The sequence below is a fragment of the Pteropus vampyrus genome, unplaced genomic scaffold (genome assembly GCF_000151845.1).
Source record: "Pteropus vampyrus isolate Shadow unplaced genomic scaffold, Pvam_2.0 Scaffold96, whole genome shotgun sequence".
Classification (NCBI taxonomy): domain Eukaryota; kingdom Metazoa; phylum Chordata; class Mammalia; order Chiroptera; family Pteropodidae; genus Pteropus; species Pteropus vampyrus.
Window position 1 is genome coordinate 1,229,665 of NW_011888877.1, and position 25,032 is coordinate 1,254,696.

At 40.5% G+C, this 25,032-nt stretch overlaps 1 protein-coding gene across 8 annotated transcripts in view; it reads left to right on the plus strand.

Moving 5' to 3' along the window:
* CACNB2 (calcium voltage-gated channel auxiliary subunit beta 2) overlaps nucleotides 1–25,032 on the plus strand; it is a 343,326-nt gene that overhangs the window by 77,690 nt on the left and 240,604 nt on the right. Inside the window, exon 1 of one of the 8 annotated variants that reach the window (XM_023533116.1) lies at nucleotides 23,775–24,012. The exons of the other annotated variants lie outside the window; for them this stretch is intronic. Coding sequence (XP_023388884.1) covers nucleotides 23,965–24,012 — 48 coding nt within the window. The 5' untranslated portion in view covers nucleotides 23,775–23,964. Of the gene's footprint in view, nucleotides 1–23,774; nucleotides 24,013–25,032 lie in introns of those variants that run through there. 8 annotated transcript variants of the gene reach the window in all.

Sequence of the window (25,032 nt, forward strand, 5' to 3'; positions counted from 1 at the left end):
TCTTTTCTTTCTTAAGCACATAAAAACGACCACAAAGGCATTTATACAAAATATTTCGAGCTCTCTTTGGAAGATAACGATGATACGTATTTACGATTTTTTTCCTTTGGGGATTAATAATTGAAGGACACATTTCAAAGCAAATTTCTCTGGCCTTTAGGGAAGAAGAGAGAAAAATATCACTGATACTGCCCATGGCACTTCATATGCAACCACTCATTGAATCCTCGTGACCAGGCTATGTGCTAGATTACTATTGTCATCATCCTCCTTTTACAGAAAAGGGAACTTTAGAACAGAAAGGGGTCGAGTAAGTGATCCTAGTTACTCAGCCAACGTCAGAGAACACACCTGGCTCTGTGTCACCACGTGCTTAGTCACCGCACCATAGAAAACATGTAGGAAATGAATAAAATGTCAGGCTCAGGATTTGCGATGTTTGCTTTGGTGAGGAAAAACAGTTGATTGAAATTTATCTGTGAACCTTCAAAAGTATGCTTTTGGAGGGTCAGCATTATCGTAATCTCTTACTTTAACTGTTGGCTTCAGAGTGTGTGTGTGTCACCAGGTTAGCATAGCTGGCTGAGCTGCGTTATTTTAGCTTTGCTTACTGGATCTCTCTGTTGCAGTTGCAATTTTTGGAAACTTTTACAGAATTCTTTTGTGTGTTCATTAGAAACATAAGCCGAAGTTTTCCAGTATCTTTTAAATAAGTCGGAGAGCTTGGGAATACACATAGGTATGTTCTTCACATGTGCTTTTGACATGAAATTGGCAAGAGCCTGCCAGAACAGCTAAAACCAGGCATCGTGCTAAAATGAGGCATCGTGCTAGCAGGGACTCTCATGTTCCGAGAATGACTGTCATTCGAGGACACTGAAGTCACACGAGGCGACTTCCTGCCCCACAGATTACACCAGAGGATGGAGCTTTTGAGTTGGTTTCTCCATTCATTAGCAGAGCTGCCACTTTTATAGGTCCAGTGGCTGTAACTGGTCGTTTCTGTGTGCGGCTTTAAAAACTCACGTGCACTGGGAGTGGAAATGGCTGTCTGTTTCTATTCCTGTGACCAGCTGCGTTTCTTTTCGTTAGGTTTAAAAAGGGATGACGCACCGAGAGTTGAGGATGGGGGTTTGAGCTCAAGCTCTGCCCAAACTGTGACTCTAAGCAAGTCATTGTCTAAGGAGCAAAGCCCTTCCTGCGCGCTAAGTGGTAGGCATTCGACTAAGTTCATGAACATACTGTCCTTTTTCAGCAGGCATTTTTCGAGTGCCACACCGTGTGTAAAGGAAACACTGCGCTAGATTCTGTGGGACACTAAAACGATAACATCCTCTCCCAGAAGCTTATTCATCAACACATGGACCACCTGTATTGCAACAAATCTTACTTGAAAATCCATTTCAGTAGCAACTGTGGTTTAGGAAAAATGCATGCCCCTTCTCCTTCTGTCCCAACCTCTGTGTTAAGCGTGGCCAGCAAGTGCCCCGTTGGTGGCTGAGCTTAGACGGATCAGCCAGTGTCTGTGCCACGTGGAGATGGCGACTGTCACTGAGTGCCCGCTGACCAGGATCAGACCAGCTCAGAGCTTAGGCGGCCCCTGCTATTGTGAGAAAAGATTGCAGTCCGAAAGGGGAGAACCGTGATTCCTGTTTCCTGGCACTTAGACGCACCAGAGACCTGATGCAGGCCGTGCTTGGCCGTGGAGCGTAGGCTGTGAGGTTAAATCCTGGCTTAGAGGCCAGAGCAAACCCAAAACATGTCATCTAGGAGAGACACGCCTCTGAAATGGGTGGAGAGAGTGTGAGTACAAGGTATTGACATTTCTGTACTGGCGACAGATCACGATCTGTGAGGAACAGATGAGGTCCAGAGGGAAAGAAAGAGGCTCAGCAGGTGACTTAGAGCTTCTCATTTCACGCCCTGGAGAATTGTCTTTGTGTTCAGAGTCATCTCACTGAGTTTCACAGGAGCAAGCGTCACCTTCTGATCCAGAAGCTTGAAGGCTAAGTGTCAGTATTAGTCAAAGCAGATAGAATGAAATGCTGTAGCTTTAGAGCAAGCTATTACAGAAAAGACAGGCTCTCTTAGGACATGCGTATTTATGTTACAAAAAACCAAAAGTCTAGTACCCCTAAAACAGCAAGCTCTGGTTCACAGCCTGCCCAATCTTTCCCACTCCCTGCTACTCCCCAAAGCCATCGACACCCTCAAAAACGTTGTCTTCGGTGAGCCAGACATTGGTCCCCGCCCCCCTTACCCTGAACTTTGCAGCCCGAACCTCCCTTAAGCTAAGGTCTCTATTAGGCAGCTGTTTCAATCTGACGTTGTAACTTATCTCTAGGGAAAGTGCCGGGGAGCCAAACTGCAGAGCATTATGCTCATTCATGGGCCTGGAGTACGAGACACCAGGCAAAGTGCCAAGCAAAACAAATGAAAAAATGGAATGTGGGGAAAAAAAGAGGTCCCATTCACCTGGGGGGTGGGGTGGGCAGGGGACGTCTCACAGGCTACAGGGCGTGTGCATAACACTTGGTGCTCTCGCAGAGGTAGCCATGAAGGCTAAGGGCAAAGAGGTAGCAACTAACTCTTGGGGAGAGAGTTGGGCGTAGGAAGAGGAAAGACACTGTGTGAGTCGAATTGTGTCCCCCCCCCCAAAAAAAAAGATTTGTCGATGTCCTGACCCCCAGTACCTGAGAATGTGACCTTATTTGGAAATCAAGTCTTTGCAGATGGAATCAAACGAAGATGAGGTCATATTCAGTGAGGGTGGATCCTCGTCCAATATGACTGATGTCCTTATGAGATAAAACTGAGGCACAGGCGCAGAGATGGTGGCCACGTGAAGGTGGAGGCAGAAATTGGATCGTTGCATCTATCAGCCAAGGAATGGCAAGGACAACTGGCAACACCAGAAGCTAAGAGAGAGGCATGGGACAGATTCTTCAGAGAGAGAGAGCTTGGCCCTGCCGACACTTTGAGTTTGGACTTTTAGCTTCCAGGACTGACAGAGAACAAATTAAGCTAAGAGAGAGGCATGGGACAGATTCTTCAGAGAGAGAGAGCTTGGCCCTGCCGACACTTTGAGTTTGGACTTTTAGCTTCCAGGACTGACAGAGAACAAATTTCAGTTGCTTCGAGCCACTCGGCCTTAGGAAACTAACACAGGGGGTATTGGTATTGTCTGAGCTGAGTCTGGACCCTGGAGTAGTTCTTCTGGTGGACAAACAAAGACAAAGAGGTGTGTAGGGGGTGGAGGGGACTGGGGAAAAACAAGTCATTGAGAAAGAAGTGCCCCACTTCTTTCCAGGATCCCAGTCAACACATGGACCACCTGTGTTGGGGACTGGGGACTGGGATACTGGTCCACTGGGCTGCACTGGTATTCCAAGGGCACAGTGGAGTTGTGGCAGGGTCTAATGGTGGAAAGATGGGCAGAAATCAGCCCAGACAGGGCGTCTATGCTATGCTAAGAAGTCTGGACTTTATTCACTCAGGATTTTGTGGCTGAATGATTATGAAAAGGCGCTCGCAGCTTCACACGCTCTGCATTTTCCTCTCTCTCTGTAGCTTAGAGCATCTCCTAGTTTGGACCTGATGCCGTCTTGTTTTCCGATGATCTTCCGGATGGAAGGTTGGGCCAGATGTAGATGGACTTCAAGACGGGAAATATGGGGACGATTTTCTGAAACATCTCCCCTCATTACATTTGGCATTTGGCTTTGCATAGCTCCCATATCCACCCCAGACACAACTTTATGATTGGCATATAGTGTGCTTGGATCCAAACCACGATTCAAGTCTGTTTTGTTTTTCAGATTGTTGGCGCTGTTTCGTGACACGTTTCCAATTTTAGTCTGGTCCTCACTAAACAGAACGCAAGCTTTGATGGCTAGTGTTTCAACACCGCCTTCACACGTGTAATTACTCTGCAGTGTGCGAATCCAGAGTCCTGAGGTCCACCTTGGTTCGGTTTTTCCATTCTTATTTTCTTATCGTGAACTCACTTCAGTCTTTTCATTTTTCTCATTATTTGATTAATGACATTTCCAAACTTTTCTGACTAATATGTTTTCCATTTAATGTGAACCAAAAACAAAACAAAACAAAACAAAAAAAACTCAATCCAACATAAGGAACTATTTGCTACATTTTCTTAAAGAACAGTTTTTAAAATATTTTAAATAGTTTAAGTGTCTAAGCTGCTTTAAATAGTTTAGCGTGAGTGAATTGACTGCCGCGAGGGGTATGGGGTTGTAGTGATTCAAAATTCCTTACTCTAAGAATGATTTCATATTTGCCAGAATAGTTTCATTCACATAATAGTAACCATTACAGCCCTGTAATTTCAAAAGCAGGGTGGAAAAGTACAGAAAGGAGATGCCAGAGGCCTGAGTTTGAGCCCCGTCTCTGCCGTTAACTAATGCAACAGCAAACAGCAAACCAACTACTTCTGGCCTCGGTGTTCTAGAAAATAACAGAGGGCCTGATTAGATTGTTTCGAAAGTCGACAGTTGTGCAATCTCGAGTTTCTTTTTTTAATTACAGAGCAATGTGAACTCTGAAGAAATATTTTAACATTTGATGGCAGCTATAACCCAAATACTTTTACTAAGATTCGAATCTTGAAAAAAATCTTTCAGTGGTAGCCGTATTCTTTAGCAAAGTTTGCCACCTAGTGGCCTCAAAAATCAAAACGGGCTTTGCTTTATTTTATTATATTTTTAAAATAATTTTTTTATTTTTCAGTTACGGTTGGCATACAATATTATATTAGCTTCAGGGGTTCTACACAGTGATTCTACGTTTATATAACTTATGATGTGGTCACCTGATAAATCAGATCCCCACCTAGCACTATGCATAGTAATTATACTACTATTGACTGTATTCCCTATGCTGTACTTCACATCCCCATGACTATTTTTAACTACCATTTGTACTTCTTAATCGCTTTTTCTTTTTTCATTTACCCTCCAAGACCCCTCCCATCTGGCAACCACCAAAAAATTCTCTGCATCTATGAGTTTGTTTCTGCTTAGTTTGAACAAAAGAAAGCCTTTTACTAAGCTTAGTGGATCATCAGATAAAATTATTATATAAATTGTTTTTAAAATCTAAGTGTACAAAATTAACTGCTTTAAATACCAGTTAATTTTGGATACTAATTTTTCCAGTCTATTTTTAATTTCTAGAAACTTCCCCCGCCCCGCCCTGCACGACACTCAAATCTTATGAAGCACTAAATGGTTTTGTCTCAAGAAGGACTATCGGGACCTGAGACCTGAATCCCATGTCGGAGAACGTGTGCCTTAGCTTAGCTTTGTGAATTCCTTTTGAGTCTTACAAGAGCAGCTGACTTATCAGCTGCAACAACCTCACACGACCTTTGAGTAGCCTCGTATTTAAAAAATATGTATATTTGAACATCTTAACGTGAGAGGTTAAGTATCATTTTCATAAAAATATTGACTGTCTGGAATGATTGGAATAGGTCAGGCTCTGAACTAGCGTAACAAAAACCGTGAGTATTCTATTGACATTAGACAAATGCCTGAAAACATATTCAAATTGACATTTTGTTCGGTTCTACTTGGACCCTCTCCTGGACAATGTTAGTCTACAGTTCGAAAACCATGTTGCAAAAAATTCACAGTGACTCAAATAACTAAACATCTTCTCTTGCGTTTGTAAGACTGAACTAGAAATACGATTAAAGTCTTTGCAGAGAGTTGATTTGCACTCAAAAGGAGTACTGTCCTGCTCTGCATTTTGGTAATACGCCTGCCATGAGCTAATGAGAAAGTAGAGGGCATGACTAGGTAACTCATTAATCATTGATCTGGGGAACAAATCCAACGGCTTTCTTGTCATCTCCTCTTGATTTTCTCAAAGACACCTTGGACACAGTGTGTCCAAACTGAACTTGTGGTCTTGCCTCTCCCAGACCTGGCTCAATTTTAGTTGTCTCTCCCTCAGAAAATGATAGTTCTCTCTAGCCAGTTACACAAACCGGGAAGCTAGGAGTCATTCTTGATAACTAGCCTCTCCCTCAGATGCAGTAGCCAGTCTATCAGCCATTCCTGTGGCTTCACCCTGCAAGTATCCTGAACAGATTTTCTCATCTCTACCCCTTCTGGGCCAGCTAAACCTAAGCGCTGCTGTTCCTTCTACCTGGACCACTGCAACAGTCAGCTGGTCTCCCTCCTGCTCATCGCCCTTGCTGCGTGTAACCAGTGCGATCTTTTCTAAACGAAAGTCAAGTCACGTATCCTTCTTGCCAAAACCCCTCACTGACTTTCCATCATTCTTAGGCCTCACATGGCCTGGCATGACTTCCCGCTCTAGTCTCCGAGCAGCCATGCTCCTTTCGCTCTCAGGACCCTGGCCTTTTAGTCAGGATGCTTCTCTGCACAGAGTCTCCGCACATGCTTGTCCCTCTTCCTAGATTTGCTGTTCCCGTCTTCCTTTCACCTGGTTGATGATCATCTTTTAGATCTCACATTTTTTTTTCTCTTTCCCTTAGGGAAATCTGGGGCCAGGTGAAATAGGAAGTCTCTTTTGAGCTCTTACAGCACCTAAATTTCTTCTTTGAGTCACTTGTTCCAGTCGTGATTTTACTGTAAGCTCCTTGAGCATAAAATCTGTGTGCATTTACTCCTCAGTGATCGTCCAGCTCCTTGTCCAGTGCCTGGCACATGCTGAATGCTTCAGATGCTCATGAAACCCATACATGGGTAAGAAATCTTCTGTTACCACAATATGCTAAACTCGAAGTAAATGGCATATTGAAATAAAACAATCCGAACCAAATAGAGATTAGTAAAACTCCTAGATAAATTCTAATTTGATTGAAGAGGAGGAAACCAACATTATACTCTCAGACTGTTTTGACAAGCAGTCGTCTGCACTTTTTCTGTAGCAAACACCAAGAGAGCAGATACATTGGTCACAGTCCCATCGACAATGATAACCACTCTGGAGGTGGCACAAATGTTTGTGCAGCCCCCCTGCCAGCTCTACCCCCACTGCCCTTTTCTCTCGTAGATTCGCGGTAGAATTCTACATTTGGCATATTCTGGTTTAGAAAACATTTGAAATTAATAGACCATATCAGAACTCGTAGAGCACAGTGAAAGCAGAACTCTTAGGTTTCGAGGGAATGAAATTAATATGAGTATTACACCTGTTCTAGCCAGTGCGAAAGTTCATCCTTGCCAGAGGTATCATGCCATGCCATGCTGACTCACAGTCTTAGGAAGTAAGCAGTGATTCTGGAACTGCATTAAAACTCATATCTGACGATGAAGCCGATGCTCTTGAAATAATGTATGTGTTTGCTGTCAAAAAAGGAAAAAGAGAGAAAATAAACCACACTGTCACAACCACCATATGAGATAGGTGCCATTTTAGTGCCCACTGTAGAGATGAAAATTCTGAGGTAGAGTGACCTTGTACAAGGTCACAGAGCTTGTAAGTGGTGGAGGTAGGATGTGGATGTGGAGCCAGTGTGGGATTTAGAACCTGTATCCTCAGATGAGAAGCAATCTCTTGAAATACAGAAAAAATTTGAAGCTACCCAAATCATTGTTATTTTTAACACTAATTTTGAAACTCAAGACAATGTAACAAGACATGAACTATAAATCAAAATGAATATTGGAAACAAATGAATGATCCTATCATATTTAAAATGAAAAAAAAATACCTTAAGTAAAAGATATTTAGAATAAAAAGTATTTCAACAGAGATAAAGAAAAAAATACATAAGATACAGCTAATAACGGGTTTTCAAATGCATTGATTCTGTTTTTATAGAGCGGTTTAAAAAATCTGTCATCTGTACTTTTCGGCATTTAAAATTTTTTGATGAGTTGTTACCATTTTTACAAAAAAACAATGGGAATTTTTTTTTACTCTTGGAAGTAGATATGCCAGGATGTAATCAGATGGTTAAATGAGTGATGCATGTGTTATTTAATTCTTTTTATTTTTAAAATTATAAAAATAATTTTAAAGTATATCGAAATACTTATACGTAGACTTAGATAAATTGAGAAGTGTTACGGGAACCTAGATTAGAATACTAAATATAGGGCTATCACCTCATATCCATGTAGATTCATACATTAAGCTGCATCCCTATCAAAATCACAAAGGGATTCTTCATTAAGTTAAAAAAAAAATCTTTAAAAATTACAATGTTATAGCAATATGAGAATATAAAGGCTGTGGAGCAGAACTTGCTTATGCTGTTTAATCTGTTTAATTAATTAATTAGTAGAGTTTTTCTTGCCGTGGCACTATAGAAGTCTGTGGCATAGCATAGCTTCATGTGGTCAGACAAGAAATACAAGTTCTGCGACAAAACAGTCACGCGAATTACAGAATCATTAAACTCCTCGATGTCAGGAACTGGGGATGGGGGGGGGGAGGTCCCTGAACTATATGACGTTTCCTAATGTGCGTTTTAATCTCATAGAAAGTTGCTCTGCATAGTCACATGAAATGTAATACCGATTCTTGCTCGTAGTAGGGACGTCTGTTATGTGCACTTCAGCAGCTTTGTCTGGCAGTTTTGATCTCATTTGTTAATTTCAAATTTGTGAACCTCCTTCCTGATTATTTTGTCAGGCTCAGATAGGAGGACTTGAGGTTTGTTAGAGTTCAGTAGCAAAGCGTTCATAGAAAGAAATGGCTCCTTACCCAGTACACACAGGCGTGGGGGCTGACGGATGGCCCCTCAAAAAAGTCCACATCCTAATTGCTGGAACCCATGAATATGTTACCTTACATGGTGAAGGAACTTTGCAATTGTGATTTCATTAAGGATCTTGAGCTGAGAAGATTATCCTGGATTATCCCAGTAGACCCAATATCATTGCAGGGGTCCTTGGAAGGGAAAGAGACAGGAGAATCAGAATCAGAAGATCAAGACAACAGAAGCAGAGCTCAGAGGGCTGTGATTGCTGGCTTTGAAGATGGAAGGGGCCAGAAGCCAAGGGATGCAGCAGCCTCTAAAGACTGCAAAATGCAAGGAAGCAGATTCACCCCTAGAACTGTGTCCAGAAGGAACACAGTTCCACCTATATCTTGCTTTTTTTTTTTTTCCCAGTGAGAGTCATTTTGGACTTCTAACTATTGTAAGAGAATCAGTCTGTGGTGGTTTAAGCCACTAACTTTATGGCAATTTGTTATAGCGGTCGTAGGAAATAAATACAAGCACGTGTAGTGTGAACAGCTCCCTGTGGGTCTAGAGAACCAGGATAGTGTTGTTGGAAGTAATATTGCAATGTACCTGTGCTTATTTTCATTTTTGTTGAAACAATGCAAAATGTATTTGGTCTTCGGAAATAGGCACATAATTACTGTAATTTCTTTAAGAAGTGAGGTCAACTGCTACTAGGTGTTCTCTCTCCAGTGAGGTGTATTCTATGGAAGAGCATCAAATTCTAATTTAAGAGAGATATAAAATATCGAGGAGCTGAAGGTCTGGGGTCAGAAGCATTCCTACTTTCCTTTATACAACAAGAACTTTCATTTATTCTTATTCTGACTGTGCTCTCAAATTTGCATAGATATCATATGAATCGGGAGTGGGAAGCTATCCACGGGCATCACTGGATCAGTGCTGGGGGGGCGGGGGTAGGGGAGATGTGCAGAGGGAGCATTCACTGTGGCACTAGGAGGAATGTTCAGGAAGGATCCTCTGTGGGCTGTTTCATTCTGAGAATCCAAAGAACAGCTCTAGGTCAGAAACTGCTGTGCTTCCCTGGGTCCCTAAGGGAAAAGCCTTAGATGAAAGGCTGGATGCTCTAGTGGTTAATCACACCATCTCTCCATTCAGACCCCCTAGCATCGAAGCCTGGCCCCACTTCCTCTAGCTGTGTGAGCTTAAGCCAGTGAAGCAACCTCTCTGGGCTCAATTGTCCAGTGCAGTAAATGGGTACAAAAAGATTAACTTAAGGGATTGGTATGAAAATTAAAAGAAGAAATATGAAGCGTTTAGCACATAGTAATCACAGCATAAATGTTAAACTATTATTATAATTATTAGAATCTTAGGGAATATCAGACATTTAAAAGGGGAACCAATAGGCTCCTCTTTATTTCTTTAAAAAAAATTTTTTTTTTGCAATATTTTCCCTACTTCCTCTGTTACATAAATGAGCCAAAGTTGCCCTCTGTGTATTGGCTCCTAGATTGTTTATTTCTTCACCGAGGGCTGAAATGTGTTAGCTCAAAAGCTGACTGGTGCCAAAGTTAAAATTTTAAACATCCGATTGTTTTAAACAGAGCCCAAACAAGCAGATTTTTGTAGCCCTTAGAGCCTGCCTGCTTTGCATAGCCATGAAATCTTACCCCACATCTGCTGGCTGTAGATAAGATCCAGCCTTGTGGTTCCAAGGCCCCAAGCTGCTAAGGCCCCTTCGAGATCTTACTTGGAGGGGGTTCTCCTCCTAGCTGTGGGAGACATCACTGACGTCCCCCTTCCATTCCCCTCTCCCCTTTGTCCTCCTCTTCTTCTGAGTAACTACCTCTGTGTGCCATAGCCTCCTGACAAACGCCTACTGTAGTGTATATCCCCCACCCCCATGCAAATACGTCAGTGACCTAGTATGTCATTGCCACCTCAAGGGCATATCTTTTTCCTTGATTGACCCCTAAATCTCTTCGACCCCCTATATCCTCTTTTCCAACACCAACTTCCAATAAAGGAACATTCAAGCCTAATTTTGCTTCCCCTCTCCCCGGCCCATACTAAGCCGAAAAGAACCAAGGAGCAGAAAAGTAAATGTTATAGTTTTCCTTAGAATTGCCTAATTTGGGACATGAGGTGTTGGATATAGGAAGATTGTCAGGGATTCCAAATATCAAATGATTATATTTTTTCCATCACATCTTTAGAAAAACTATGCTAAGATTTAGGCTATATCTCTTGGTACTTTCTGAAATAAATTTACTAAATGAGATAAATGATATTCAAATGTATATGCTTAAGCTTAGCAATTTATTAGAAAAGCTTTGCTTCTCCAGAGCCAATTAAGATGATGGTGAGACCCAAATGAACTGTTTTTTAGAAGGGAGAAAAAAAAATGTTTATATCAACCATAATGAGTTGGATCTTTCAAAAAAGAAAATTTATGGTTCAATTATTTTACCTTTGGAACTGTCTGCTTCTTAAATCAGAAAAATAAAATACTTCTGTGGTCTGATAATTAAAAAAAAAATGGGCAAATACACTTTTTTTTAAAGTACTTTATCTCTAACAAGATGACTCTCCCCAAAGTTCTTGTCTTACTGATCTTAAATTTGAGAAGATTGTTTTTCTGTGGCATCTATCATTCTTGTAGTGTTCTGAACGAATTAAATCAGACAGGACAAGAAAAATGGAGATGATCTCATCCATTCCTTTGCCTCCATGTTGCCCTGCCATTAGTACAATATTATGAGAAGATGAACTTCTTTTGAAGACATGTTAGAAAAAAAATGTCCATGACCTCATTTGACATATCTGAAATTGATCTCCAAAACTTCTTGATGGTTGCTGTTTAATTTTATATCTTTGTCACCAACACCTTTTCATGGTCTGTCACTCCCCTTCCCCTTTGTCCTTACTTCCCTCCTCACTCTGTTCAGGTCGCAATATCCATGAATACGTTCTCAGCTCTCTGCTTCTCTTTGCCTCTGTCCAGTATTCCTTGGAAATCCCAAGTCAGACTAAATCAATCATCGACTCTGCCTTTGAACTTGGAAAGATGAACGTGGTGTGGGAAAATACCACCAACTATGGGAACTGTTTTTCTTTCAGTTCATGACCACAAAGGTCAACCTGCCCTCAGTACTGCCTATGCATCCTATTTCTCTGGTCATTCCGCTCGATCATCCTGCGATGACTCTTGCATGCCTTCTCCCTTGTCCTCAACTCCCAGACACGTTCTCCCTTCGTCTCTTCCTCAGTTAATAACCTTTCTTCTAATTCCATCTGAGAACATAGCAACTCTTCAAAAAGACCTTCCTACTGCTACAATGACTATTAAAGCTACCCATATCTTCTGCCCTCCTTCCTGTCAGAGTGGGCGAACCGCCTGAGAGTCCATCGCAACCACTTCGCTTGTACATGGGGCTCCATTCCCTTTGACCCAACCAAGGACTTTGCTCCTACAATTATCCATAGTGTCTTTTAAAGCATCATCCATCCCCCCCCGCTCCCCCCCGCCCCCCGCACACTCTTTCCTGTAATACCTTCTGTTCAAGGAAAATGCCTTATTCTCACACCTTATTGTGGCTTTATTTTTTCTCCTCCTCTTTGCTAGACAAAATCTTGGAAAAACTCTCTACTCTTTGTATCAAGTTTCCCTCCCTCATTGGACCAAACTTATTTTAATCAGACTTTGGACCTAGTCCCTCCATGGAATCTACTGTAGTCACATGTATCAGTGGCCTCCACCTGACCAGATCTGATGACCATTTCTCTGGGCACATTGGACTTGACCTCACACTGGCGTTGGAAAGAGCAAATCACTTCCTCTTCCTGCGGGATATCACACTCTCCTAGTTTTCTCCCTCCCTCCAAATGGTGAGATGCCCAGGAATCAGTTTCCAAAACTCTTCTCTGTCCATATTTCTCCAGGGAATTTCACTGAAGCTCATGGTTTAAAGACTATATGCTGAAATCACATACTAAAATGCCTTCTTCACATCTCTATGTTAGTATCCTACTCTCAAAATTAATACTCCCCCCAAAAAAAGTATTTTTTTGTTCTCTCCTCTAAGCTGACTCCTCCTTAAGTGTACCTCTTCAGTAAGTGGAACTATAATTCACAAAGTTGTTCAGCCCTCGTCTGTCCCCTGCCCAAACTGGGATCATTCCTGACTTTCTCTCTTTCCAACACCACCTCCATCTATAGGTCAATTCTGTCACCTCTGACTTTAAAATATATCCAGAATCCTACTGCTTCTCAAGATTTCCTCCTTCTGATGCCTTAGTATCAGGCCTAGTTTCTCTCACCTGAGCTATTGCAGTAGTCTCAGAAATGATCTCTCTGCATCCATCTTAGTTTCTCGTGGTCTCTCTAGCAGACAGAATGCCACTTTGAAGATGTAAATCAAATCATGTGTTCTTTTTAAAGCCCCCCAAGGGCTGGCTTTTCTTTACAACTGGAATAAAATCCAATCCTTACGGTGACCTAAAAACCCTAAATGATGAAACCACTGGCCACTCACCAGTTCCAGCCACAGGCACCTTCTTCCTGCTATTCCCATGGGCCAGGTATGTTCCCTCTCAGAGCATTTGCCTGGATTTTTATTTCCCCAGAGAGTCACTTATTTCACTTCCTCACTTTATTCTATTCAAAGATCATCTTTCTGAAAGGCTTTCCCTGACCAACTTATGTAAAATAGAAACACCCCTTCCTGTCTGTCATTCTTAATCCCCTTTGCTCCATGCAGAAAACGCACATGTGGACACTTTTAAATATTAATTATTTAATATGAACTAATAATGATAATTTAATAATTAAAATTTAATATGTGCTTTTGTTTCCATTGTCTGCCTAGTTCCATGATGTAGAGATTCTGAATTGTTCACTGTTGTGTCTTCAGTGTCTAAAACTAGGCCTGATACATAGAAGGCACTCAAGAAATATTTGTTGAATGAATGAAAAATTTAAGCAGCTAAGTCTTAGCTTAGGTCAGCGACCTCAATTTAGTCTTTCCCCAAGGCCTTCAACATCAGTTTTGCATTTCTTCCCTAATCTATCTCCAGGTTTTTAATATTTTTTACTTGGTTAGGTAATTCAGCATTAGACAGATGTCTAACCAATTGTCTTAATGGATATAGTTTTTCCTATACTTTTTATGTACTAACATGTTAAATTTTAGGCTTTTTAAATATTCTCTATTACCCATTCATTTTTGCCTATTCTCTGTTTTTTAATAAAACACCATTCTTTCTCTTCTTTGATTTTTTTTGTATTTATTTTCTTAAATGGGATATTTATCTCACTAAATTTGTTTTGTATATTATTCTTAATGTCTAGACTTTGGCCTGGTGTTTGCAACTTCAAGGAATATTGAAGGGTATTTATTCATCTATTTATTTAACCAAACAACCAATATTGAAACCCTATTAAGCATGATACTAACAGCATATTTTGAAAAAGATCCAGAAAGAGTAAAAATATCAGTTTGTTCTCAGATTTGAGATTAGTAGAAAACAGAAAGTTTGGAATGTGGGAGAATATTTTCATGGAAGTCTCAATAGATTCTTAACAGAATCTATACAAAATTTGGCTCTAAATGATATTTTCTTCCTTTGTCTTTAAATGGAAATTGTGGAAGTATATGAAGTATAAAGTCTTTCTCAAGTGTTTTTATACAAGGTCTTTGCTACCTTCCTCAATCTCCCACCCAGGGCAGTTTTCATTTCTTGTTGGCTGACATCCACCAGAGTGCCCCATACACAGGAGATAGCCAGTAATCTTCAAGAATTAAATGGAGCCTATTAAAGCAATTCTTTCATCATCTAAATTAATTAATCTGAAAACACTCAACTTCCAATCAAGAAGAAAAAAAGAATAATAACATGCTTTCCTCTGCAGATAAGATAAACTACAAAAGCACATTATGCAATATAAAATGTAAAATGAAAACAAAGTGATATCAATACTTAATATAGTAGTCTCTTTTTTAGACGATTTACTAAGTGATTTCAAGCATCTATTCTAATGTGGATTTAGTAATTTTTGATATAGTTCTATTTCTCCTAAAATGCATACAAATAAACACTTTGCTGTCCTTTTCACCTCCTCTTCATGTCTGAGCTTCCAAAAACAGTCTTAAAGAAATGTGAAGCTTGGACAGTTTAATAACATGCCACAAGGCAATTCGTGTTCGACTACTTTAACACATCTTTTCTAACTAGTCCCTCAGGCCAGTCTGCTCACCTTCAGTTTTATCTCTCTTTTTTTTTTTTTTTTGTCCATTCTACACGTGGAGAGTTCTTCAGCAATGATGATGAAATAGTCTTTTACTCTTAGACAAACTAAAGATTTAAGATTTAAAATATCCAGATAGTCATGACCCACGTGGGAACTTTAATGTAGAATCAAGTTGTTTTTGAACTACACAGCATTTATTTTGGCTTCCTCTGTTTCTGTTTCCCATCTTTGCTATTTTAAGCTCTCATCCAAAGACCCAATACCATAAAGACTTAAGGTCCAACTCCCTCCCAGCCGTATTCTTATTCCCAAAGTGTCCATTCACTGAAGCTACTACCTACCTTCTCTTCTTCCCATTCTCTGCAATTTCTCCATGGTAATTAAGTATTTGGAAGAAAAGCCATTTGTTTTAACAAGTGTAAAACCAAGGCGGGTTGGCCTTAAGTGTTCTTATCTTCCATTGTATTTCCAGCTTGATTATTGGTAAATCAGATAAATCTCTGTTGAACTAGCCGCATAAAATCGGTCTTAAGGTCATTGTAATTTAATATTTATAAGATGCTCATTGATTAGAAACAGTATTCAGTGTATTTGTTTGAAGGACACAGAGTCTATCACTGTCTAAAACGCTGGAGCCCTGGACCATATTAGACAGCACCTGACCAGCAGTTCTTCAAATATTTAGGAGGATTATCTTCTGAAACCATATTCAACAGATGCATTTTTAGCACGTTTTCTCTATTTTTTTTTTCCGTACTAATTAATGTCAACTCTTATGAAGCCAGTTTTGTTAAATTGCATGTTCTTGGAAAATAAACATTTCATTTTGGTAAAATAAACATTAAAAACAACAACAACAGAACTCTAGAGGCCTAGTGTTTGGGAACAAGAGCTTTAGAGTTCAAGAGATCTGGGTTCAAATCCTATTTCTGACTTGGCCGAGTTGCTAAACTCTCGAGTCTGTTTCCTTGTTTGTAACCCAGGGATAAAGAATAACAGTACCGTCTTAGTAGCTGGTATGAAGATTAAAGGAAAAGTGCTTCCTCGGTGCCTGCATCAGTAAACGCTGGCTCTTTTCGTGATCGTTGTTGCTTTTATTACTTGTGGGTCAAGCCAAACCTTTAAGGAACTGGGTGTCTTGTCTCGGCAGTTCTCCCTTCACTCACTCCCCCCGGATTGTTTTACTGAATGCCGCTGCGGTGTGAAACTCAGCTTCCAGGAAGGTCAGTCTCAGAAGCTGCTCTTGAAAAACCATTGTGGCATTTACTGTAAGAATGTCATTTCGGCAGGGGTGTTCATCACTTTACACAATGTTCCTTTTTGTGGGAACCTCCAGGAGAATTCAGTGTCTGGTGTTCGTTCTTCTCAGCATTGGGTTTATTTTAAGCTTGTGGACAGTAAATTATATAAGTGGCCGAGTTTCCCTTTTTGAGTTGGCTGCTAGAAAGCTTAGCGCCAAATCTATGGCTCATTTGTAGGAAGTGCATCAATTATTAGGGATGTGTGTCAATCCTCATTTCTGCCTCCATTTTATGACCCCATCTTTACTTTTTTTCTTTTGATATCTTTTTTTATTTCATGCTATTTAAAATTTTAAAATTTATTCTTAGAAATTGCCTTAAATTACTTCTGAAACAAGATGAGAGGAATAGATAGATAAATATAGATAAAATAAGGTTTTAAATAATTTAACTTGTGCAAGTGACTTATAGCTTCTATAAGTAAGAGATGTTTAGTTTTTCTAAGAAGATACTTGTCATGTAAAATGGATTTTCTGATTAGGAGAATTTCAGACTTTGCAAGAAAGAGAAAGGAAGTTCAATGGTGGGAATGTTTTGTATAAAGATAAGGGTGATTTGGGACCCGATAGGAGAACCCCTGGAAGACAGACTGACTGTGGCTCAGGATGGACCAAGTGACTGTTGTACGATTGGATTCGTTAATCAACTAACCATTGTGTACCCCAGGGTCAACTTATAAAAATAATTTTTACCTTTCATAGAGAGCACAGGAAGACCACGGACCCGGAAGTCAACTCCTGGGTAGAAAAACTGGCTCAGCCACTTCCTTGGGCAATTTTCTTAACTTCTTTGTGCCCGATATCTTTGTTTATAAAATGAAGATAAAAGCAGTACTTACTTCATAGGGGTCTCAGGAAAATCGAAGGGTAGTCTGTATGAACTGTTAGTGCAGGTTAGCTGTCATTCTTTACGTTTCGACTTGAGCCCACGAATTTTAAAAAGGAGGCCAATTGTCAATTTCGCAAATGAATTACATACCAGGGTTACTCAGATAGTGGTGGGATTGATCCCGATGGCAATCTTTATGGCAAGAATTTTAATAGAAAATATATATGTGGTTTATACGTATGTCATGGAATTCTAAAATCTATGGGAAACATTTCATGGCAACTTGAGACAAAAATGTGTGTTTTCTCTTTCTCGGTCTTTCCCAACAAACAGGAAATTGACATAGCCACTGTGAAGTATTTTATCCTGTTATCGTCATAGATTTGTTAGTGAAATGTCACGCGACGAACAGTGTGCCTTGCCTTTTCTCACCCAGGGGTCAGTGTTTTCATTCATGTATACACATGTTGCATTTCCTTATAGCGATAATGAACTGATCAGATGTAGCCTCTGAAAGACTAGGGTGGCGTGAAAAAAAATAGTGTAACCGTGAATGTTCTTGGCCGTTCACTCTCCTTCCTTATCCTCCACCTCCTATGATAAAGAGCATTTTGCCTTTACTTATTCAGTATTCTTCTGTCAGCACCTAATAATGTCCTCTCATTGCCAATCCCACTGTAATATAAAACCTTAAGTTTGGGGAGGTGGAGGATGCGGCGCGGGGGGCGGAGCGGGGGGACATACAATAAAAGAGGAAGAGTTTTATTTGCTGGCCCTCCATGTTCAAAATCTGAGTATTGGGTGAAATGAGGAAATAGAAGATTAAAAAAAAAAAAAAGTGCAGAAATTAAGCAAAGGTACCAACTGGGGGATGTAGGTTTAGGGAGAGTGATTCCAGAAGCTGAGTGCTTGACAGAGGGGTTTTTTGATGTTTTTGTGTTGGAAGGTGAGGGCTGGCCACCGGTAGCTGTAGGGTAGGAGAGAATGGGGAGGGAAGAAGGGCCTTTTGCTTAGAGTTTCAGTGGATTATAGGATTCTCCCTTGTGTTCTGTGAACCTGCAATCAAAGATGGGTTTGATTTTCAATTACTTCTTGTAGTTGGGTTGCATTTTTTTCAATACGACTGACCTGTAAGAGACCTGGAATTTATTAGGGTTTCATAGTTTTCTTTCCATTTTGAATGTGGCATGTGTGATCTTACTCTATAGCTCAAAATATGTTTTAAACTCATCATTTAATTCTAGTACACATTTCACGATTATTACTCATTTCGAAAGTATGACTTCTCTCCCCATGACACTGCATGTAGTTATTTTATTTCTGCTGTGATCTGTGTGTATATATGGCGAAATGCCTGGTTGTGTCTGAAAAAAAAAAAAAAAAAGAGAATGCAGACACCTTGGTGAGAGATACAAGACGGAAAAAGAGAGGTTTTTAACCTGTAGAAGCTGGAACAAAATAGAGCATTGTTTTGGTGGCTAAAGAAATAGAGTTTGACAGTAGGTAAAAGGGGCCAGATAGAAATTATGTTCAAGATTCTAAGGAGAAAAATGAAGACTGAGCAGGAAGAGAAGCAAACTGGAACTACTGTGAAAATTAAGATTCATCGTGGATTGTGCTACATGAGACTGGACTCCACTGACGGATGGGAACATCCAGAACGAAGAGCATTTAGGAAATTATGTCTTTTATGTTGGGTTTCTTTTTCTGTTTTCTGTACTTGCACTTATCTATTTTTATTTCCTAAATATCTCACCAATTCATCCACTTCTCTTACCTTCTACTTCCACCACCTTAGTACAAGATACGGTCATCTTTTACTTGGATAATTACAACAGCTTCTTAGCTGGTCCCCCTACTTCCTCTCTGGCCATCTTCCTGTCTAGCTTCAGCTCCACGACCAAAGTTTGCTTTGAATGAATGACATTCGGTAGCTCTAGATACAAATTTGGTCATGCCTCTCAGCTGTGTGAATGGAATCCCGCTGCTCTGAGTATAAAGCTAAAAATCCACAATGGGCTCCTTCCAGTCTGGCTGGCTGTCACCTGCCTTTCTGTCCTCATCTCGTCCCACTCTCCCTCTGCCTTTATCCTCCAGCTGTTTAAACACAGCATCGTCCCTTCTGCCACAAAGGCCTTCGTAAATAACGTTCTTTCCATCTGGAATGGCTGCTATGTTCCCGCTCCCTGCCTCTTCTCCCCTATGTTTGCTTAAGGTCTTCCCACCCTTTAGGCCTTAGCTCAATAGCGCTTCTGCAGGAAAGCCTTTCCTGACCCCTCTAATTCTAGAAGATGTCTGTTTGCTATGTAGTTTCATAGTAATCTGTACTTTCTTTCAAAGAAATTACCGATTCATAGTTGCATGTTTGTGTGATGATTTGATTCGATTCGTCTTTTCCCCATGGATTTTAACCCCCTTCAGTTGAGGACCGTGGTTATTTTACTTATCCTTCCATCCCTGGGGCCTGGCAGACACACACACGTGGTGGGAAGCACTCCATGGATATTATTGACTGAATGGATAAATACAGACGTTTGGTCCTTTTTTGGTTTGTTTTTGCTGAAGTTAGTGGCGAAGGTTTGGTGCACTTAATACTAGGCTTTGAAAGGTCACTGTTGTAATAACATGCTTTGAAGGAAGAATGCCCTGAGTCTGTGGACTGGCATATCCACGAGGGAGGGACACTTGTTTCCTGAAACCAGAGCCAGAGAAATAGCCATGAGGCCCTTGAGTGCTTGAGACATAAGCGCTCAAGCAGAGTTGGCCCTGACAAGAAACCTTTGGTTCTGCCACAGAAGGCTTCTCTAGATCTGGTCTTATTCTTTGTTATCAGAGTTTTCTTCTCAAAATTAGCACTTCAAAAAGATATTTGCACACTGAGGTTCATAACAGCATTATTCACAGTGGCCAGGACATGGAAGCAACCAGAGTGTCCTACGATAGATGATTGGCTAAAGAAGCTGCGGGACATATATACGGTGGAATATTACTCAGCCATAAGAAGAGATGAAATACTGCCATTTGCAACAACATGGATGGACCTAGAGATAATCATGCTAAGCGAAATAAGCCAGACAGAAAAAGTTGAAAATCACATGAAATCATTTATATGTGGGAGGGATATAAACCTAAAGGCAACAAATGAGCAGGACAAACAAACAGAGACTCATGGACATGGACTATAGACTAGTAGTTACCAGAAGGTGGGTGGGGTGGAAATGGGGAGGTAGGTAGGGGAAAAAAATTTAAATAATTTCTTTAATTAAAAAAATTAATTAAAAAAAAGTAGTACTTCATCCAGTGCTTAACAGCCGTTATGTACTTTATCTCTCCCAACCAACTGTGATGTAGAAAGGGAGCAGTAAATCAACATTAATTCTCATGCTTTATTTTATAGAGACTGCTCCGAAATCTCTTAGACTTTAACAATTCTCAGCATTGACCTCTTAGACATTTATCTACAATTATATTGAATTTGCTACTTTGTCGTCCTACATCTCGTTGTCACTTTTTAATAGTTTAGTTTTAATATATCTCACATTACAACAAAATAGTGAACTTAACAATTCATTAGGTTTGTGATTTAGCTGCATGAACCAAACAGCTAGTTTTATTGATTTGATTTGATTTTGTAGTAGACAGTTATTGCTGCCAACTACGAAAGTTCAAAAGCTTCAGATTTCTCACGGATATAGAACTATTGACTTTTTTTTTTTTTTTTTTAGACCAAATAGTCTTGAGATTTTTTTCCCCTCTACCTTAATAAAACAACAGATAGTTTCACATTTAATGGCTCTGATAATTCTGTACATCTTACAAGATGAAATCTTTGCTATGGTTTTCAGGGTACTTCACAGTCTAGTCCCAGCCCGTGCCCCTGACCCTAAACTCTCTTCCCTTGTTCTCTCTCCCATACCCTCACCTCCTGCCCCATCTTCTATTCTATGAATTAATCATTCATTCCACAAACGCTTTAAGGTACTTTTAAAAATACAGGTTTGGCTTCTATACTGAGGGCAAAGTAAAAGAGCAGACAGTAAGGAGTTTGTCTCTTTCACATTACAATCCTCATGTAAGCAGCACAGGGCCGACTCTGGCAGCTCCACAGGCCTGGGGAGTCAGACTCCTTCTGCCTGTTGCTCTGTTCTCCCGAGCGTACGGCTTCCTTTGACTTAATTGGCGGTTCCAGCTCGAAGCAGTGCGTCTACAGTCAGGCCAGCAGGGAAGGGAGAGAGGGAAGGAGAGGGAAACGTGACTGAGATGTTGGCACATATCATTTCTGCTCCAATCTCGTTGAAGAGAATAGGGTCACATGGCCGTACCAAGCTGCAAGGGAGGCTCGGCTGTGTGCCCAGCAGTCGCATGTCCATTTCTGCTCCTGTAGGGGAAGTAAAAAATGGCTAATGAGGGAGACAACTGTGAATCTTTGTCATACCTACTATGTGTATGTTACTGTACTAGCTGCTGTGGACACAGAGATAAATAAGGACTGGATTTGGGGGAGAACTCAGTTTAGTTCGAGGGACTTTGGGTATATCCCTGTCCTCTCAATATATGATAAATATTTAATCTATGCACATTCTCCTAGTACGGTCTCTATAAGCAGAATTTATTCTGTATATATTCCATGTATAATCTGCATATGAGATTTTGCGTGTGCTACATGATTGCCTGGGAGACCCCCTGCCCCCATTTCCCACTCGATGCAGTTCTACCCACTCCGTTAAGGCCAGCCCAAGACTTCCCACCTTTGGGAAGCTTTTAGCGTCCTGTCCAGCCATAGGTTAAGAGTTGCATCAGCGGTGGTCTCATAGCACTTAAACACCGTGGTCTTTTCCTCTGCTTCGTTATAAATGCCTCGAGACGCATGTGGCCCATATTCATTCATTTCCCGTCCCCAGCACCTAGCACTGTGCTGAGCAGACAGAAGGTCGATAAGTTCAGTGAATTACAAACCACATTCAGAATCATAGAAGCAATCGTGTTCTCCAGTGTGTTCACTGTATTCTAACTTTGAGTTAATTTTTATTTTATTTTATTTTTAAATTCAGTTATTCTAGTAAATATGTCCTGGTTGATATTAATGAAGGGTCCTTAAGAAAAAGTCGAATTCAAATTTTATGTTCTCATATTATTTACTGTATTTCTCACTAAAATTTCTTTTAAAAACCAAATTGAAATCCTACCTACTAAAAATATGTCTTGCACGGTCCAGAAAATGTTGAGTATTTTTCTAGGACTTCCTTCAAAAGGCAATTCGCAATGTGATTCAGGTATTTTTTTTACCTTAGGTTTGTGATATAATCACAAATGTAACCTTATTGTCCACATATCGTCTATCTATGTTTGCCTTTTGGACCTTCAAATACATAGAAGATTAATTAGTAATGTGATAAAGCCATAGGAAATTCACCGCCTATTTAAATTATATAAATTACTAGTTGTTAGTAATATGGTTGCTTATGTTACATATAGACAAAACACTTTATCATCTAGGACCTCAGCTACTTTATTAGTCAAATAAGTAAGAACATTGAACTAAGGCAGGAGCTTTCCTTTTTCAGCTTTAATAGCCTCTTAGACAATAATATAGAGTTGTTACTTTAAATCATGGAGTTTAAAGAAATGTTGGTAGCGTCGATAAGCTTACACTTTCTGTGGGCCTAAGGAGTGACTTGGACATTGGGTCAGATGTAAGTCTATATGAATCGTTGCTTATTAGAATGGTTGATATCATACAAATTAATAGTTTTCTCCCCAAATGGCTTAATAATTCATCTTTTCAGGTGTGACATGTACAAAACCCTTTAGGAAGAATGTTATGATCAGCTCAATCTCTGCAAACTGCGTCTTTAGAGAAGGATATAAATTATAGGTTACAAAGACTATTCATTTGTAAGATCTCGTGCTTGGAAGGCAGCCTTATTTAGTTTCTTGTATCTAAATCATAGGTGATATATTACCTAATTAGTTAATTAGCTCTGACTCTGATCAGATTTGCTTGCCGGAGTTATGTTTATTTAATGTGCTTTAATGTAGGAAACGCATATTTGGCAGTGAGCAAAAAAAAAAAAAAAAAAAGCCAGAAACTCACAACTGTGTTAGCAGCAGTGATTGAGAGAGTCGGGTCCCGAGGCCACTCCAGCAGTCCTTTCTACAATTCATGTGAAACACGTACTGCAAGACAAAGCATCTGACAGTTTGGAGGGTGGTTCTGTAGTCCTAGGAATCTAGAGTGAATTAAAGTCTAGACTCCATCATTTTTCAGGGTAAAGGGAGGAGGGAGTAATCGCCGATCAGATATGCCCAAAGTGTGACAGAGGGAACATCGATGCAAGATGCTGCTGCTGCTGCCAGTCTGTGCATCGGGAGGGAGGCAATGATGGCAGAACAGCAGCGGGAGCAGCAGCGTTCTCAGAAGCAGTAACATAAACAGCATCAGGAGTAGGCCTGCTCTTGCACAGAGCAGGAAACTGCAGCCTTGTGAAATGCAAGACTCTCTGAGGTTCGAAAATCTCCTGAGCTGAGAATGGCTACTGTAAAAACGTTGCCAAGAAACTCTAATGATCTGGCCAGTCGTAACCATGTGGTGTTAGCAATAGTTACTGCAGGGAAATGAATGATACTTGTGGCAGATTGCTGGTCCATAGACAACTCTCTGAAGAAGATATCAAATTACTTGAAAAAGAAAAACAGGGAAAAGAAAGTTTGGGCATGCCTGCAGGAACGGTGGTGTTTTTAGAGACTACCTAGGAGGCAGAAGCTAAGTGTTGATTTGCCCATGCCTCTTACCTGGGAGTTGAAGGTGGGAAGAAATGGACAGTGGCTCTGATGAGAAGACAAGGCACAGTGCAGCTCGGTGAAGCCACACGCTGACTGCGACACCCCTCTTCATGCAGTGCTGTGGGCTGGTGCACCGGCGGCGAGTACGGGTGTCCTATGTAAGTTTCTATGGCTGTAGAATTGCAGCTGGGGGCTGAAAATACTGTTAGTGTCTGTCTGGTGCATGTTGCCTTTTTCAGATGTTTTTTAAATCCCAGCGCTGAGGATTGGCCAGAGAATCGATCATTTGTACAATGAGTTTTCAAGGCACCTGAGGTATATGAAATTCTGAGATTTTTTCCAGAGATGTTTTCCTTTATCTTTAGTGCTGTGTTACTTTGATCAGGTTGGCAATAACTTGTACAGGGATTGTTTGGGAAGTCCATTGTCTCAGAGCTCTGTATCAGTGCAAACCACTTGATGTTCTCTTTTACCTGGAGTGGTCCTGTTTTCATATTTGAATTATGGCATGAAAAAAAAAATCACTTTTAGAGAGAGATGCTACGGAGTTTGGCAAATTAAAAGCCACAGAGACTACCATTAAATCCTATTTTGAACAGCTTCAGAAAGAGTCGAGGATAATCATTTGATGGATGACACAGCTGTTGCATTAATGCCAGCATTTACAGCAGCTCTGTCATTCTGTGATTATTTTCACTGAAATAGCCCTTATTTCGTGGACCTGCTGTGTTTTGCAAGATGGCTGTCTGAGTATTAAATTTTATAAGGCAGGCTTACACAAACATTGAAGTATCACTACTTAAAACGATTGGATGCTAATTGAAATATGCTGTGCAGTACGCTCTCTGACAAGCTCCGAGGAAGCGCTTGCTTTATTTCCATACTCCCTTTGCATGCGGCCACCTTATTTTCAGAGAGTGATGTGACAGGAAATGAGGCTTATGCAGGCTGACCAAACTGCAGTGCTGAATTGTTTAACACCGGTCGGAGAGTGCTGGCCACGAAACAAATAGAAAAACCTACAAAGAGCTAATCAATACTTAAGCGTACAGTGTAAAGAAATCTGTGACCTTGGAAGACAGGCTATCCGAGGAGATATGTGACATTTCCAGGACAAACAAGGTCAAAATCTGATAGGATCGAAATGAAAAAGTTGGACTAGCAGTGCGAGGCTGAGG